This window comes from Malania oleifera, chromosome 3, assembly GCF_029873635.1.
Source record: "Malania oleifera isolate guangnan ecotype guangnan chromosome 3, ASM2987363v1, whole genome shotgun sequence".
Classification (NCBI taxonomy): Eukaryota; Viridiplantae; Streptophyta; class Magnoliopsida; order Santalales; family Ximeniaceae; genus Malania; species Malania oleifera.
The window spans coordinates 6,683,595-6,701,962 of record NC_080419.1 but is presented as its reverse complement, the minus strand read 5'-3'; the positions used below and the strand labels follow the sequence as shown (position 1 = coordinate 6,701,962).

The 18,368-nt window shown below is 37.5% G+C and overlaps 1 protein-coding gene across 2 annotated transcripts; it reads left to right on the top strand.

The window, feature by feature from the left end:
* Positions 1 to 14,559: 14,559 nt before the first annotated feature.
* On the top strand, positions 14,560 to 17,694 carry LOC131152109 (auxin-responsive protein IAA14-like). Of its 2 annotated transcripts, none has more exons than XM_058103756.1 (5): positions 14,560 to 15,115; positions 15,622 to 15,905; positions 16,521 to 16,665; positions 16,861 to 16,922; positions 17,371 to 17,694. In XM_058103756.1, exons 1-5 carry the CDS (start codon positions 14,790 to 14,792, stop codon positions 17,406 to 17,408), a joined length of 855 nt encoding a protein of 284 aa, XP_057959739.1. In that variant the 5' UTR covers positions 14,560 to 14,789; the 3' UTR covers positions 17,409 to 17,694. The 2 variants fall into 2 exon arrangements, with proteins under 2 accessions (XP_057959739.1, XP_057959740.1); XM_058103757.1 differs by having other exon boundaries at positions 14,572 to 15,115; positions 16,530 to 16,665.
* Positions 17,695 to 18,368: the final 674 nt, after the last annotated feature.

Below are 18,368 nucleotides of genomic sequence, written 5' to 3'. Positions count from 1 at the left end.
TTAGACGAGAATTAGGAATGTTAGATATACGTGAAGTCAACTAGAAGAGACAATAGGAAAAATATACAAGCAGTCTACATGGCAGGCGACTGCTGGCTGAATGGCAGGTGCCTAACGGGCTACTTCCTGTTGAAACATAACTCAACAGGCGCCTGCCCCTTTGAAGACAAGTGGCTATCGCACGGTGGTTCATTTCTAAAACACGTGAATAACATAAGTTTTTAAACCCCAGCATCCTGATAACCCTTCTATACCTCTCAAAAATCCTTTCTTTCCCCCTTACCTCTCCATTCTCCTTCTCAAATCTGTCCCTTACTCCATCACCAACTAACCACATCAAATCCTTGTCCTCCTCAACCTAGGGTTTCGATTTTCAATATGCCAAGAATAAAATCCACTGGAAACAAGGAAAAAGCTTCCTCCTCCCGCTCAGCAAGCAACGATGAAGTAGAGAAATGGCTGGTCTCCTCTCACGCCAAATCAATGTATCGAAATCACATCTCAAGCATTGATCCAAAATTTGGTAAAGTCCTCGATATTCCCTTCTTTGAGTCAGACTTTCCTGAAATCATAACTTTGTTCAAAGACATAGGATGGGATAAATTTATAAAACACCAAGCCAAAGGGTATTATCCTGATATGATCAAAATTTTTTATTCAAACTTGGTGAGGAATGAGGTAGGAATTTCTACTAATCTTCTAGGACAAACCATCACCCTTACAAAACACTCGTTATGCAAAATTCTTCGCATAAATAGTGGTGAATTCGAGTGCAATCCCATTCAAAAACAATGGATTATGGAGCAGGGATTCACTCCACTGGAGTTCTTGCCACTTTTAAAGAATGATCCTCCTGCTTACTTTGGTAATCCTCCACTTTATAAGCAGCTAAATCTACAAGATTTAATTCTTCACAAACTCATTGCCTATAATGTCCTTCCTAGAGCAAGATCATATGATCATGTGTCCTTGGATTGTTTTATAATGTGGTGCCTACTCAAAGGAAAGAAGTTAGATTTAACAAGTTTAATGCTTAAATGGATGGTCATGAAGTTGGAAGCTCATAGAATTGTACTTCCCTATGGAGGAATACTCTCTTTGGTTTTTGCTCACTTTCAAGTCCTCACACCTTCTTCCAAACTAGTAAAAAGAACCCATTCTGATCTATTCTCCTCAACCACACAAAAATTAATGGGTTACAAGAAGTACACTGAAGGATGGTTGTATAGAGAAAATAGGCCTGCACAACCAGAGTCTGAAGACCCTAATCCAGCTCCTAAAGAAGCAGATATGCCTACATGGTTTGTTCCCTTTTACCAGCACTATTCTAGCTTTAGCTCTAACATGCGGACTGGTCTTACTTCACTTCAAGAAAAATTCTCCACTATGGACACTAAATACTCATCACTAGATTAGCGTCTTGAAAAAATAGAACAGCATATCACTAGTGCAGCCCCTATGGATATTAGTTCCGTACCTGCTAGTGAAGCTAAATCCAATGAAGAATCAGAGAAAAGTAATGACGCATCTAAAGAAAAATCTTGTGATGACTCTACTTAGGAGACTGAGGAATAAAGAGAAGCTTCTAAAGGAAAGGGCTTCTAAAGGAAAAACTGGTGATGAAGCAACCTAGGCACTAATACCAAACTCTATAACACCCAAAAAAATAAAATCGCTATTATAAATATAAATAAAATTATGCTCTGATACCATCAAATCTGTGATACCCCAAACTCCGTGGGGCCCGGAGTGCTATACTCCATACCTAATCTCCTGTAAAACATACACTATAGTATCCTGATACCCAAGGTGGGGCACCAAATACACCTGTTCATAACTCGTATAATACGACACAACGGAACAAACATATACATTCCTAAAACAATACTAGAGTACTACCATCTCCAAAATACAAACACAAATCCCCTAAACATAAAGTTCGTCCATATACAATAATGTGTATCACTAGAACTCATTCTGGGCAATACAATCTAGCCCTACCCTGGAACGCTCTAGGCTTGATTCCCTAGATTTCTTGAAATGTTAAAGATTAAAGAAGTGAGACCCCTCTCAGTAAAAAGGAATAGATTATTATCAGTGTGTAGCAACATGAGTTTTAGTGTTCCAATTATACATCCATTTTCAAAATACTTACTTTTCTTTCAAAACATACTTTGACATATAAATATCTCTGTATAAGTAAATACGCATATATGCATGGAAGAATTGCCCTAGATGGATTAACAACCAACGTCATGAATTTACCCCGCATGATCTGGGTTGTACAGCCCGAATGCGGAACTTAGACTTGGCTGGCCTAAGTCAATTGTATTTGTATCTGTATCTATAGGTCCGATTTGCCTACCCAGCTGGCCCAAACTCCAGGGGGTAACTCTACACTTCTATGGCTAAATCGACTATATACCACCAACACGCTCACAGCAATATGGCTACACTGGTATTTGTGAAGGTACGGTACCGTGCTTAGTTATGGTCCATCAGGGTTCTTAAACCATATAATGTGATTTCTAAACAATAAAATTACATGATTTCATATTCACAATTTAGTATGAAACTATAAGACTGTAATTCTGTATATAAATCTTTGTAATACTATAATTTTGTATAAAATGTTAACATACTATAGTTCTATATTGAACGTTGTCATTCTGTAATACTGTATGAAATGATGTCCTTCTGTAGTTCTATATAGAACGATGTAACTCTGTATAAAAATACTGTCATAACATTATCCTGTATTAATCCATATCTCTGTCTATATATATATATATTTCCATAAAAACTAACAGATTTAATTTTGCATAATATTCAACTCATGCCATGTAGTTTGAGTGATAATGTATACTATAATATTCAGCTAAAAATATCAGTATAAATATCTCTAGGTTTCCTTCAACTCAATAACCCAATTTTCTCAAAACATACATATATCATTCCCAAAGTATCCATTTTCATAAGCCCGTATACTCAAGAAAACATATATATTAGTTCAAAAATCACAGATTATAACTTAATCGGTTAAATTTCTAAAAATGTCTGACATAATCTATTCCCCATACCTGATTACTAAAGATGTGCCTACAAGCATCCTAAAACGATGCTTGCAGCGTACGGAGCTCAAAATCTTGCAACCATATATTTTAGTTTAATCAGCTCAATCCTGAAATAATTACTATTCTAACATCCCTAGGCACACACACTCCCGTTAACTAGTTAAACTCTAAAAACAACTGACATAATTCATTTTCTTTATCTTAACTTTGGAGTGGTGCCTAGAATTCCCAAACAACAAATCAACCCCGATTAAACTGCAAAGAATCGACATCGAGAACCCAAAATAATGTTTTTCCTTCGATTCGTCTAAATCTAGGTGAAAATTTGAAGACAGAGAAAGGGAGTACCACATCCAAGAAGAGAGAGAGAGAGAGAGAGAGAGAGAGAGAGAGAGAGAGAGAGAGAGAGAGAGAGAGAGAGAGAGGTTTTTATTTTGCCTAAAAAAATGACTTGAATTCTATTTATAGGCCACTGATCTAGAGCAAAACCTTCAATAGTTTGCTGAAACCGTCGATGGTTTGGTTTTTAACCAAACCTATTTCTACTATTTTACCTTTATCTGGTTGTGGTAACTCAAAACCGTAGATGGTTTTCTGAACTCATCCAAAACCGTCGACGGTTTCATCTGTACCAAACTCATTTTCGCCTTTTTTTAATTATTATTATTATTATTATTATTATTATTATTATTATTATTATTCGGGTGTCTGCAGCGCCTCTCTTAACCTCTCTCTCAAATTTTATCCCTACCCTCTTTTCTTTCTCTTGTATTGGGCTTACTTTCCTTGCTTCCCTCTTCTTATGAGTGGATGCCCCTATTTATAGGTTAGGGGTTTCATTCATTATAGGAAACAAATCAATTCCTCAATCTTATAGATTTTTCAATTCATACAGATTTTTCAATCAATTCCCCAATCTTACAGATTTTTCAATTAATGCAAATTTTTGAATTAATTCTTCAATCTTACAGATTTTTCAATTAATGCAGATTTTCAAATTAATTACTCAATCTTGTAGATTTTTTGATTAATTCCTCGATCTTACAAATTTTTCAATTAATTTCTCAATCTTTCTGATTTTTCAATTAATGCAAATTTTCTAATTAATCCCTCACTCTTGCAAATTTTTCGATCAATACAAATTTTTAAATTAATTTCTCAATCTTGTAGATTTTTCAATTAATGCAAATTTTCCAATTAATTCCTCCTTATATTTTATGTATTTCTATATTTCCCTGTACATTATGATGTATTTCCATGTACTCCAGTATTTCAAACGTCTTCGGTATTTGTATGAACAATGAGAATGCCTCAAATTTTTCATATTGGACCCCAAAAAATAAGGTGTCTACACACTATTTTCAATTTTTTACTCGTTTCAAATTAAAATATGTTCACGTCTCAAATAAATTCAAATTTACTTAATGCATGGCTTCTTAATTTCCTACTTTGCTTGTTCTAGTAACTAATACAATCTCTATTGGTAAAAATATTGTTACCTCAAAACCTGATCAACCTTGCAGAAAAAGCCAATTATTCCATCTTAAATTGGTTAAATAAATGAAATGAATAGAACTACGTTAATTGAGTCCAAATGGAGATCCACATTTTCCTATCCCATCAATTATATTTCACCATGCAAAAGTACAACACCTTGAAAAAAAAAACAAATGCACGTAATTTTTGCGTCAACAGTACAGATTGTCCAAAAGATGGATGGCAAGACAGCTACAGATCTATCTATCTATATATATATATATATTCAACAATTTAATAGACAAAGAGAGAGAGATTAAAAGTCTGGAAAATTAAAAGAGTGGATACGCCATGATCACATGTCATGCCTTAAGTAGTTAACACCACCTTTCTTAGGACCCCCGAGAGAGGGGAGGACCATGGTGGTCCTATTGTTACCACCTGGATTGACCTAATAACTTTTTGACCCTAGCAATATTCTTAGTGGAACCAAACAGGACCACCTCAGATCATATCATATATTCAGATCCCCTAAGTATATCGAAAGGTCATTGCACTAGCTAGCTGTTGTAAATTAAACATAAATCGCCAAAAGTTATCTGAAGTGGGAGTCACTTTCTTAGTTCTATATGTAGATAGATAAGGGGTTGTTTGGGCTAGCTTTCAAACCAAAAAACGATTTCTTGTATTCTTGTATGATTTTGACTGTACCCGGCCATAGTCCAAAAGATGAAAAGGGTATACTTTTGTTTTGGGATATCTATTGTGTTTGGTTTTTTGGACTAGTGTCTATGGTTAAGGTGTTCTGGTGTGGTTGGGAGCCATAAGGGTTCAAGGAGGGTTTTGGATATCCCAGCCTGCATGGGTTTATCTTGCTCTGGAGCTAGCTAGCTAGGTTTAAATTGTGATGAGAAAGAGAACAGCGCAGGATGGGGTTTAGGGATGTTGACGGGGCAAGGGCACAGCTTGGGTTAGGGATGTTTCCTTCTCGTGGGGATGTGACCTGTCTCTAAGTCACCACCATGCCCTAAAAGTTAAGAATTAGTGATGCTGATGATAATTGCGATTGATTGATGCATGGTCATGTGTCCCACAGGGCATCCATGCAGGACTTGCTAATACAATGCATTAGGCCATCTCAGCCGTGTCGTGTTTGCTTTTCAATGCACTCTTTTCTTAACTTTTTTTTTAAGGATAATGCCCAATTCATAAATAAATAAATAAGTATATATACACATTTTAAAAGTAATTAAAAAATTAAATATGCATGATTTTTACCTTTGTGAATGTATATAGTTAAATGAAATATGACTTTTTTTAAAAAAATCTATCGTATATGAAGGCTGCTAGAAAAAAATATATTTATTTTAATTTAGAAACATAATTTTTGAAATTGTATGCATGTTAATGCATGTAAGTTATGACATAAGGAAAACACATTGTTAAGCAACCCAAGAGGGCGGGTGAATTGTGTTTTAATTAAATATTTAGGGCTAATAATTAATTTAAAACTTAAAGCAACGAAACTGTTTATCAATATATTCAAGTAAATTTGTAGACAATTAAAAGCAATTTTTTTATTTCTTTCTTTTTGATCTTTTATGGCTTTTTTTTTTTTTTTGGTTTAATTAACTTGATGAAGTGTTCAATTAACTCACTCTAGCCCATGTATGTACATTTCCCAAGGAGCTTACATTAATATGTCCTATTCTTTACTCTTGTTGCTGATGGGTGGAGAGGAATGCTCAGTAACTGGTTGTGACTGAAACTCCATAAGAACAAATGCAATAGTAATGTATTTCAATCTGAAAAGATACAGAGGAATTTCAAAGGATAGCTCTCACTCTCTCACTCACTGGTTTTACCACTCTCAACACACTATATTACATTGCATACACACATAACTATTTATAGCAGATACAAAACCACAATAATCAACAAATGCTGCTGGTAGGTGAGGTTGGTGACCGTCGTTCAACAGAAGCGGCTAGTAGGCAGCTGTCGCCAACCATTGCTGCCACCGTCAAGTTTACTATTTCAATAGTTGCCTAGAGTTAAAAATGATCTTAACTAAGCATGAGTTAAAAGTGACTTAAGCATCCATTCTTAGCCCATAAAACAAGCATCCAAACTATATATATTGTTAAATCTTGATATACATTGTTGACTCACAACCTAACAATTTAAATTTTTAGGTAAAATAGTAATTTAACATTTATTAAGGATAATGTGTTGTCATTTTGATGTTATGACCTGCATCTTCTATTATTTTGCATTTCAAACTTTTACTTTGATTTTTAGCTATCCTTAAGGAACAACAATTTGATGGGTGGAGAGGAGCACTCAGTCACTGGCTGTGACTGAAACTCAGTGAGGATAAATACCAAACAAGTATATTTCAATCTGAAAATAATACAGAGGAATTAAAATCTCTCTCACGGCTCACTGGCTAATCTCTCTCACACACCACATTGCTCACATTTACTCACACACAACTCAGCTATTTATAGTAATTATAGAAATCAAATAATCAACAATGGTGGGTGCAAATCTTCAATAGCGGTGGGCTGGTAGGTGGAGTAGGTTGCCTGCAAATCTCCAATGTCCACAACGGTGGGCTGCCGGTCTTCAATGGAGGTGGGCTGCCGGTCTTCAAGTTTAATCTTCAACATCCCCCCTTAAACTTGACTCTCCTAATTTTGTCATTCCGAGCATTGTCTTCAGTCTTGCAAAAATATCATGTCTGAGTGGTTTTGTGAAAATGTCAGCAATCTGATCATACGTTCTGCAAGATATCAATTCCACTTCTTTATTTTTGACATGCTCCCTGATAAAATGATACCGAGTATCAATATGTTTACTTCTTTCATGGTAAACTGGATTTTTCGCAAGTGCAATCGCTGATCGGTTGTCGATGTAAACTTCTGTGGGATTACCTTCAAGAAATCCCAGATACTTCAGTACATTCCTAATCCATATACCATGACAAACAGCTGAGCTAGCAGCAACATACTCAGCTTCACATGATGATAGCGTTACGATGGGTTGCTTCTTCGAAGACCATGTAAACGCTGTATCTCCCATGAAAAATGTGAATCCAGTTGTGCTTTTTCTTTCATCAAGATCTCTTCCCCAATCGCTATCTGAATAGCCAATAAGTCTGCAATTACCTCTTGATGAATAAAACATACCATCAGTGATGGTACCTTTGACATATCGAAGTATTCTTTTCGCTGCATTCAGGTGGGACTGGTCAGGAGTCTCCATGTACCTGCTGACAAGTCCAACTCCGTAGAGTATATCTGGTCTGGTGCACGTCAAATACCTCAAGCTTCCAACCAGACTCTTAAAATATGTGGGGTCAACATCTCCTTGCTCATTCTTTCTCAACTCCAATCCTGTTTCAACTGGAGTTGTCACTGGGTTGCATTTGTCCATCCCAAACTTCTTCAATACTTCTTTTGCATAGTGGCTCTGGGAGATAAAAATTCCTTTCTCGCTTTGCATGACTTCTATGCCAAGAAAATGAGCCATCTGGCCAATATCTGTCATTTCGAATTCTTTGACCATGCTCCTTTTGAAACCGGCAACATCTCTGGATTGTTGCCGGTGAAGATCAGATCATCAACATATAGGCAGGCTATGAGCATGCTTCCATCTGTCTCCATCTTTATATATAGCGCATGCTCGTAGGGACACTTCTCAAATCCATTCTTCTGGAAGTAGTCATCAATCCTCATGTTCCACGCACGAGGTGCTTGCTTCAAGCCATAGAGTGCTTTCTTCAACTTGTACACTCTATCTTCTTTGCCCTTCTTTACATATCCAGGTGGTTGATCGATATAAATCTCTTCTTCCAGAAAACCGTTCAGAAAAGCTGATTTCACGTCTAGCTGGTAAATCTTCCATCTATTTTGTGCTGAAAGTGAAATAAGTAATCTGATGGTTTCAAGTCTAGCAACCGGGGCAAAGATTTCTCCATAATCAATCCCTTCTTTTTGCTTGTAGCCTTTGGCGACAAGTCTTGCTTTATATCTTTGAACTTCTCCTTGAGCATTCTTTTTGGTCTTGTAGACCCATTTCACACCAATGGTTTTGCGGCCCTTCGGGAGATTTGTCAACTCCCAAGTTTTGTTCTTCTCGATGGATTGAATCTCCTCATCCATCGCTTTTCTCCATTTGTCTTCTTCGTTAGCTTCCTCAAAGCTAACCGGGTCGCTGGTTAACAATAGACAGTAAAGAGTAACATACTCTTCAATTGGTTCTGTAGTTTCATATAGGTCGGCTAGATTTCGAGCTCCTCTAGGTCTCATGTCTGAGATTTCACGCTCAATTGGTGATGGAGCTTCATTCCTCTGTGGTGAACCATGTGGAGGTGTCTGCAGCTCAGGAATTTGTGGCTCGATAGCCACTTCTCTTGTCTGTGTAGGTTCTTCTCCTTCAAGTGTCAATTCCGCATCTTTGGAACATTCAACCTGGTCCCATTTCCAGGATTCATTTTCTTCAAAGATGACATCCCGACTGTGAAAGACTTTCTTGTTGATGGGATTGTAGAGTCGATATCCCATGGTGCTGTCACCGTATCCTACAAGGATACACTTCTCTCCTTTATCATCCAGCTTTGTCCTTCTTGCTTCTGGGATCTTGGCGTAGGCTATGGAGCCAAACACCCTCAGATGACTCACACTGGGCTTGTGAGTACTCCAGGCTTCATATGGTGTCTTTGTATCAAGACTCTTCGTCGGACACCTATTTAGCAGATAGATTGCACATAACACTGCTTCTGCCCAAAAACTCTTGGGCACATTTTTATCCTTTAACATGCTTCTAGCCATGTTAAGGATTGTGCGGTTCTTCCTTTCAGCTACACCATTCAACTGGGGAGTGTATGATGGTGTGAACTGTTTCTGAATTCCTTGTTGTCTAAGGAATTCCAGGAAAGCTTCGTCTTTGTACTCTCCTCCTTGGTCTGACCGGAGTGACTTGATGCGGAAGCCACTTTGTTTCTCCACAAGAGTTTTGAACTCTTTGAACTTATCGAATACCTCTGACTTCCTTTTCAAGAAGTAGACCCAGGTCTTCCTGCTGTAGTCGTCGATGAAGGTGAGGAAGTATCGATTCTGTCCATTCGAAAATGGTCTTAATGGACCACACACATCTGTGTGTATTAGCTGGAGCGGCATGGTTGATCTCCAGTCGGCTTGCTTTCCAAAGCTGTTTCTATGTTGCTTGCTCAAAATACAGCTTTCGCATATCACATTTGGATGATGGATATTGGGTAAGCCCTTAACCATCTTCTTGCTTCCCAATTGTTTCAAACTTTCAAAGTTTAGATGCCCATACCTTAGATGCCATAGCCAGTCTTTGTCTTTGATGATAGCGCTCAAACACCTTGGCGTATCATGTTGGATGGCGAGCGGAAACATTCGATTCTTTGCCATTTGAACTCGAGTAACAAGCTTTCCCTCGAGCATCTATTATCACCATCTGCTTATCACTGAGGCTAATTCGATAGCCTCTCTCCACGAGCTGTCCGAGACTAAGTATATTAGTCTTCATGGCTGGCACATAGTAGACGTTGGAGATGTAAGCATGATCTCCGGACTTTTGTTTGATCAAAACATCTCCTCTCCCTTGGACTGAGATTTTGAATCATCTCCGAAAGATATCTCCCCCTGAACTTTCTCATCAAGTTCAAAGAATAGGTTCTTTCTGCCAGTCATATGATTGCTGGCTCCAGAATCAAGGTACCAAACACTCTGGTCCTGAGGAGTTGCATTGTGTGCCATCAGCATCAATGACTCTCCATTTGCATGATCTGTTTCGGCAAGGTTGGCCTCCTCGCTAACCTTTTCTTGTTGTCGTCCCCAACACTCATTACTATAGTGCCCATACTTATGACAATTATAGCATTGAATGTTTCTTTTATCTTCATTCAAACGATTTTTGTATCCTCCCCTTCTTCCTTGTCCTCTGCCTTGTGGGACATAGCTCTGTTGATTTCGTCCTCCTCTAGTGGGACCTCTTCTGCCTCTGCCACCTTCTCTGGAGTTAAAATTTCCAGAATTTCTTCCACGAGATCCTCGGTCTCGTCCTCTTCCTTGTTGTGACGTCCCCCCTTTGTCGTATCTATCTGTAGTGAGGGACAACTTCGTTTGGAGAGCTTGCTCCAGTGCTTTATCATCACTTCTTCTATTGACTTTTTGCTCATGGGCTTGGAGTGAGCCCACAAGTTCTTCTACAGACATTGTTTCCAAGTCTTTTGTCTCCTCTAGGGTCACAGCTATATAATCATATTTTGGATCTAAAGATCGCAAAATTTTTTCACAAATTCTCTCGTCATTGAGAATTTCTCCATTTCTTCTTAATTGATTTGATACTACCATTACTCGTGTATAGTAGTCTGAAATGGATTCAGTAGACTTCATTATGAGAGATTCGAACTCACCTCGCAATGTCTGAAGACGAATCTTTTTTACTTTATCTGCACCTTTGTGTGTTCGATGGAGAGAGTCCCAGACTTCTTTAGATGTCTTCGCGGAGGCAATGATTTCGAACGTGGCCTCATCAAGGCCTTGGTAGATTATGGATTTTGCCTTGCAATCTTTCTTTCGATCGGCTCGCAAGGTCGTTCTTTGAGCTTCGGGCATAGCTGCTTCGGCTTCTTTTGATGTGCTTTCTCTGTACCCATCTTCAACGATATCCATGACATCCTGAGAACCTAGAAGGGCTCTCATTTGAATCGACCAGTTGTCATAATTCTCTCGGGTCAATTTTGGAATGACCGATTGAATAGTACCGTTAGCCATCGAATTCAATATATAAGAAACAGAGAAATGGGGGCTGATTTTGGTAAATCTAATGAAACCAATAAATTCAGAAGATTGAAAAACCTTAAGAACCGGTTTTGGTTTGCAAAGAACCGGTCTAAAAATCACCGAACCGGCTATAGGAAAATTCTGGTGAATTTTTGAACTAACCGGTTTAACTTAACGGCCACTTAAACGGCGTTAACCCCTCCGTTAGGCCACGTGGCGCTTTCTGGGCGCGCCGCGTGTCGGCGCTTAGGAGCGGGTCGGAGGCGGGTCGGACCTCGTTCACGGATCCGGGTTACGGGTTTGGAACGCGGGTCGCTGACCGGGTCGCGGGTCGTAGATCCGGGTCGCGGGTCGCTTTGCGGGTAGGATCTCGCCAATCGGGCGAGGAAGACGCGTGCAGGCGCGTGTCGCGGTCGCCGGAGTCTTGCCGGCGCGTGGGAAGAACGGTGCTTACGTGGGAGGCTCGTGGGGGCGCGTGGGAGATCTCCCTGTGTCCGTTTGAGACGTGATTTTCACCGTTGGAATCGTCTCGAGTCGAATTGCACAATGGCAGGCTCAATTTGATATTTGGAGCAACTTCAAAACTGAGAAGAAACTTGAATTTCTTCTCTGTTCACCTCTGTTTGGTGAATTCCGGCGTACCTGGACGCTCTGATACCACTGATGGGTGGAGAGGAGCACTCAGTCACTGGCTGTGACTGAAACTCAGTGAGGATAAATACCAAACAAGTATATTTCAATCTGAAAATAATACAGAGGAATTAAAATCTCTCTCACGGCTCACTGGCTAATCTCTCTCACACACCACATTGCTCACATTTACTCACACACAACTCAGCTATTTATAGTAATTATAGAAATCAAATAATCAACAATGGTGGGTGCAAATCTTCAATAGCGGTGGGCTGGTAGGTGGAGTAGGTTGCCTGCAAATCTCCAATGTCCACAACGGTGGGCTGCCGGTCTTCAATGGAGGTGGGCTGCCGGTCTTCAAGTTTAATCTTCAACACAATTTAGGTCGACTAGCACAACTATGGAGTCATGGACCTCACAAACTTTCATTATTAAAATTCCCTCCCAAATGTTGTGAACTAAGTCGTCAAGTAGATGAAGCATTGGGAAAGATAGATGTACTTTGTGGTATCTTTGGAAATTTTAAGAGGAGTTCGTGGTAGAGTTAGAAGGAGTGAATATCATGGTGATGCATCAATATAGGGAAGGCAATAGTGCGGCTGATTTTCTTACTAAAGAAGGAAAAATGGGAAATAATGTAATTTACAAAGAATAACACCTTCTACCATGTTTTTTGAAAGATATTTTTCGGATGGATAGGTGGGGTCTCGTTTCCGTTCATCGTTAGTTTAACTTTAGAGTTTCGTTTGATGTATTTCGTTTTGATTTTGATTGTTTTTATATTTTTATCTTCTTTGTTAGTTATGTTTAATTTAGTTTGTCCTAATTTTGTTGGTTTGTTTTAACTTGTAACTACGGTATTCTTTCGCTAAAAGTGAGGGTATATTAATAAACAAATAGAAGTGCCGCCCTCTTTTAAAATTAAATTTTAAAAAAAAAAGTAGATGAATCATTATTAATTAATTTGGATCTAGCCATGCATACATATTCTGCATTCGAGCAATTTTTTTCTTTAATTATTATTTAACATAAGATAAAGGTGCCACGCACAAGGAGCCAATCATATAATATGCCCGGTGTGAATACATCGATCCTTCTATGATTACATATATATATATATATATAGGTGAAATAAATTATGCTTGCACGAATTACCAAATGTGTGTTATTTGGTTCTAAGAGAGAGCTATGTTATTTCAAGTACTTAATTGCCATTAAATGGATACAGCAGTGAATGCCATCCTCATACTAATGTGATATGCTCCCTCCAACGCCCCACGACCCCACCCATTTGACAGCACACATGAAAGGGAGGAGAGGCAATGCAGCCCAACCCAAGATGGCAAAGCAAAAAACAGTTGCCAAGAAATGCATTCACACCATTTCTTTCTTTCTTTCTTTCTTTTTAAACTTGCAAGATCTCTACATATGTAACATAGCTAGCTACCTAGCTTGGCAATGTCTAGTACACCCTCTGGTACGAATAAATGAGAATAATTTCCCTTCCCCATCTTTGAAAAGGAAAATACCGTTGTTGACGAGCTGGCGCTCCTCTTGTGTGATGTGGAAATCCATGCATGCACGGTTGTTCATCCATCCTCATGCCAAATTAATATTCCAGCTCTATTTTATATATGTACATACCTACATACTTATATATATATATATATATATATATATATGTATGTATGTATGTATTTAAGAGGTAAAAGAGATTTTATTTGACTCCCTCTACTAATTAGTAATAAAATTCTAGGAGAGAATAGCTTAACACTAGACTTTCTCATGGTTGCTCTGTGTTTTTTTTTTTCCTTTTTTTTTTCCTTGTCAAAGTCAAATATACATACTAGGGATATAGCCCACTTCAAATTGGTTAATGCTGAAAAGGTTTCAATTTTTCTTTTACACCTTGGGGGACTCCAACCACCATCACGTCATTTTGGATACTATGGTGCGACACTAAATTCGGGGGATGAAAGTCGTCCACCTATTGACGCACACCTGGTAATTTACCTTGATAAACTCTTAAGGAAGAATCGAACTCATGACCTTAGGGTCATCAAAATCACAACTCTCTTACCACTTGACCCAACCAGGCTGAGGAAAAGGACTTCAATATTATTTTATGAATAAATTAAGACGGTTATTATATATTTTTTAAGTACAAAATATGCATGCAACTAGAAACAAATTAATTGTCTTACAACTCTTATAGTTAAATAATTAAATATATTTGTAGGTGAACCATTAAGAGAAATGTGTATAGGTGAACTCATTTTATTTTCTCTTTTATTAGTCTACCTTTTTAAATGGATAAAATTGGATTCTTTGGTCCATCCATTAAAAAAAAAAATTTTAAAATAAAAAAACAGGGTTATGATTTGAGTAGTATATATGCATTTAAGTTTAAAAAATATATATATATTTTACCCTTACTGCCCCTCATCCGGTAGCCCCAGGGTTAGGTGGCTCCAAATAATGATATAGCAGACCAGATGTCTCCACGTGTCAGAAAGTCAACCGTCAATTGAAAACCCACATATATTCATGTAACATTTCTGCAGAGACAACTGTGGAGCCAGCCAGCCAAAAACACGAATAAAATAGATGAAGATGAAGCTACGAGGAAACTAAGAAGCCAAGCCACCAACACACAAATTAAGGTTATAGCTGCCTAGATCGGAGAAGTCTTCAGTTTCCAAACCCAACATCGTACGTACGTGTTCAGTGATCTGTTTGCTGCCGGCAGGCCGGAATTTTAATTTCTTCACCTCGTGATTTTTCAACGATGGAAGTTTGCCGTAAAGTAATGGGGACGTGCAATGCGCTTGGCGACGGCGAAAAGTACAGTTTGAACTTGAAAGAGACAGAACTCTGTCTTGGGTTGCCCGGTGGAGGGGGTGGAGGCGAAGGGGAGGCGTCCGCCGCCGCGAAGAGCGGCGGAAAGAGAGGGTTCTCTGAGACCGTTGATCTGAAACTCAACCTTCAGCCGTCGGCAAAGGAGTCGTCGGCGGTGATGGATCTCGGTGATCAGAAGATGATGATGAAGTCACCCAAGGAGAAGAACACCGTCGTACTCCCTTGCATCAAGGATCCCGCTAAGCCACCCGCCAAGTAAGTTAATATTATATATATATATATATATATATATATGTGTGTGTGTGTGTGTGCGTGTGTGTGTGTGTGTGTGTGTGTGTGTGTGTGTGTGTGTGAGCGTGTGTGTGCCTGTGTGTGTGTGTGCATATAGGCTCCTGATTGATGTGTATTTTCCTTCATAGAGCAGCATTTTCCTTGTGTTATCATGTGTTAATCTCTCCCTTAATTCCTACTTCATTGATTTGATATTATTATTAGTTTTTAAATATATAAATATAATATATAGAATTTGCATGCTTCCTTTTTTCTTGTTAACTTGCCCAGCTCCTTCTTTTGATTGCTCTATATTAATCTTACATCCAACTTAATCTTTTTCTCTTGGCTATAATTAATTAAGAAGATACTTTTTGATTTCTGGCAGATTTTTGTTTTTAAGAAATTAGCTAATAACTTTACGGTTTTTTTGAAAGGTCTGAATATTATTGTGCGTAAATTTAAAATGTTATGTGTGTATATATGTGCAGGGCGCTGGTTGTGGGTTGGCCGCCGGTGAGATCATACAGGAAGAACATAATGGCTAATAATAATAATAATCAGAAGAGTACAATGATGATGATGAGTGCTACCACTGATCATCAGGATCAGAATGATCACCAGAAGGTAACAGCAGTAGCAGCAGCAGCAGGAGCGTATGTGAAGGTATGCATGGACGGAGCTCCTTATCTTAGAAAGGTGGACTTGAAGATGTACAAGAGCTACCAAGAACTCTCTGACGCCTTAGCTAAGATGTTTAGTTCCTTCACAATGGGTACTTGATTTAATTAATTACCATTCCCATACATCTATATCACAATAATTGCATGACACTGTTCATTCCATGGTACTGCTACTATATATAGTGTAGAAGAAAATATTATCCAAGTTCTTTTCATTTTGCCTGTAGCTACCCAGACCACTTTAATTTAATCATATGACTGTTTCCCATCCAAAAAAATAAAAAAAAAGGCAAATTTTTTATATATTCAGATTTTGTAAACATAGATTTTTCTTTTAACTGATGATAAGGAACTGCAGAAAGGTAGAGGATGTACAAGAGCTAACGAGCTAGGGGCTTGGGACTCTTATTCATGGGCATCTTCTTCTTCTAAGAAAATAATTATAATAATAATTAGGATCAAATTCAAGGAGCATATGTATCTATATCAGCACATATTTCCAAAGATTAGGTGACGAGGATATGAGCATGTATACGATCTGGGTTAGTACTGGCTGTAGATATTTTTAGAATATATATATGACTGAATTAGTGAAAGCAATGAATTGATTGGGATGGATCGAGTTTAAATGTTTTTTTTTTTAGTAATGTTGTTTTATAATTAATTATTGTTGTAATGCATTGTGATATAAGTGTACGAATTAATAGATAATGAAGGGAATTATGGAGGGCAAAGGATGATAGATTTCATGAATGAAAGCAAGTTGATGGACCTTCTGAACAGTTCAGAGTATGTGCCCACCTATGAAGATAAGGATGGCGACTGGATGCTTGTGGGTGACGTCCCATGGGAGTATGTTTCCACTTCCCCCCCATTAATTCATTCTTCGTATTCCTTCTTCCTTCCATAATTATCTTTAATTTACAAATTAATTAATTAATTACCATTTACATTAATATTTATATAAATCATTGCAATTAATCAACTCTTCAATTAATTAAGCATTAAGTAAAACTAATTACCACCTATTTATTCGATTTCATGTAGGATGTTTGTTGATTCATGCAAGCGCTTGCGTATAATGAACGGATCGGAAGCCATCGGACTTGGTATGTACCTAGCTTCACATATTTACATATGCACGCACATTAGACAGCTTGAATTAATAAATTATTGTGCACTTGATTAATAAACTCTAGGATTTTTATCTTCAATTATATACAAAATTTCACTTTCTCATACAAATTATTGAAGCCATACGACTAAGTTATATACAACACTAGACCATTACTCTTGAAGTGCCAAGATGAAAAGCTAGCTATCTCATATATTGTTAATTAAGCATGGTATATTGAAGGTTTAATTTTCAAAACAAAAGAAAATATAGTTATATTACATTTGGGAGTAAGGATTTGGAGTTTTGAATTTAGATTTGGATGGATCTGAACAAAATTCAATAATATTACTCATTTTTCAAATTAAGGAGATAAAAAAGGTCGACAATATATGCTCATCTCTTCTTCTTCTTCTTCTTCTTCTTCTTCTTTGAAATATTAGCTCCTCGAGCCATAGAGAAATGCAAGAGCAGAAGCTGAAAAATCAACCAGTTGACCCTCGATCCATGTCGTGCTATTCTAAGAGACCCTTCTGGCTGGAGATTGGGATGAATGAAGCTGCAAAAAAATTGTTGTACGTTGTATGTGTCTGTTTCATTTGATATGTAGTAAATGGATATATGTATCAAAGATCTCTGGACATTTGTAATGGACAAAACCCAATAAGTTGCCTAGCTAGCTATCTACCTCTTGTCGATCTGGCTTGTTTATCCCCAGTTATTGGCTTGTTTAATTAATTAATTAAATTGTAATTGTTGATTAATTATCATAGTTGTTGTGTGTTTTTTGTTTAATTATTTTTTTCCTCTTGATGAGATTCATGTTTATTAAATTAAATATTTTATTGCACTACTTCAGTTTCCTAGCTATTTCTTTTGGGCAGAAAAAATGCATGATTCAAGTGGTGATGAGTAGGGAGGGAACATAGGCATGTGCATGTTGATGGGGTATTCATTCATAGCCATTAGTTTATGTAGTTTGTTTATTAATATGGGAATTCTATAATGTGGTACGGTGGTTGTAAGAAGCACTTGCATGTTACCTTCCTCGTCTTCAATTATTTATTCTTTTCATGGGATCACTAATATTATATATAGTTAAATCAATGTCAATTGTGTTTGGACTTTCCATTTTAAGATAAAAGGAATGAGCTAGGTAAGAATTTTACTATATATATTAGTAACTAGTTAATCAATGAATCAGGTTTCAATTTGATGGATAATTTTTTTAAAATTGAAGTTTTTGTGACATATTATGACAAAGACTCGTAAGGAACGATTCTTTCATGTGAAATTTAGAACTCACTAATTGCATGATAGCACGTTAGCACTTACACTCACACAAGTGAGAGGTATGGTTTGATGTGTAGGTCAAGATAATGTGAGTTTGCAATAGTTCGAAACATTAACACCACATTTTATTGAAAAACCAAGGTGTAGT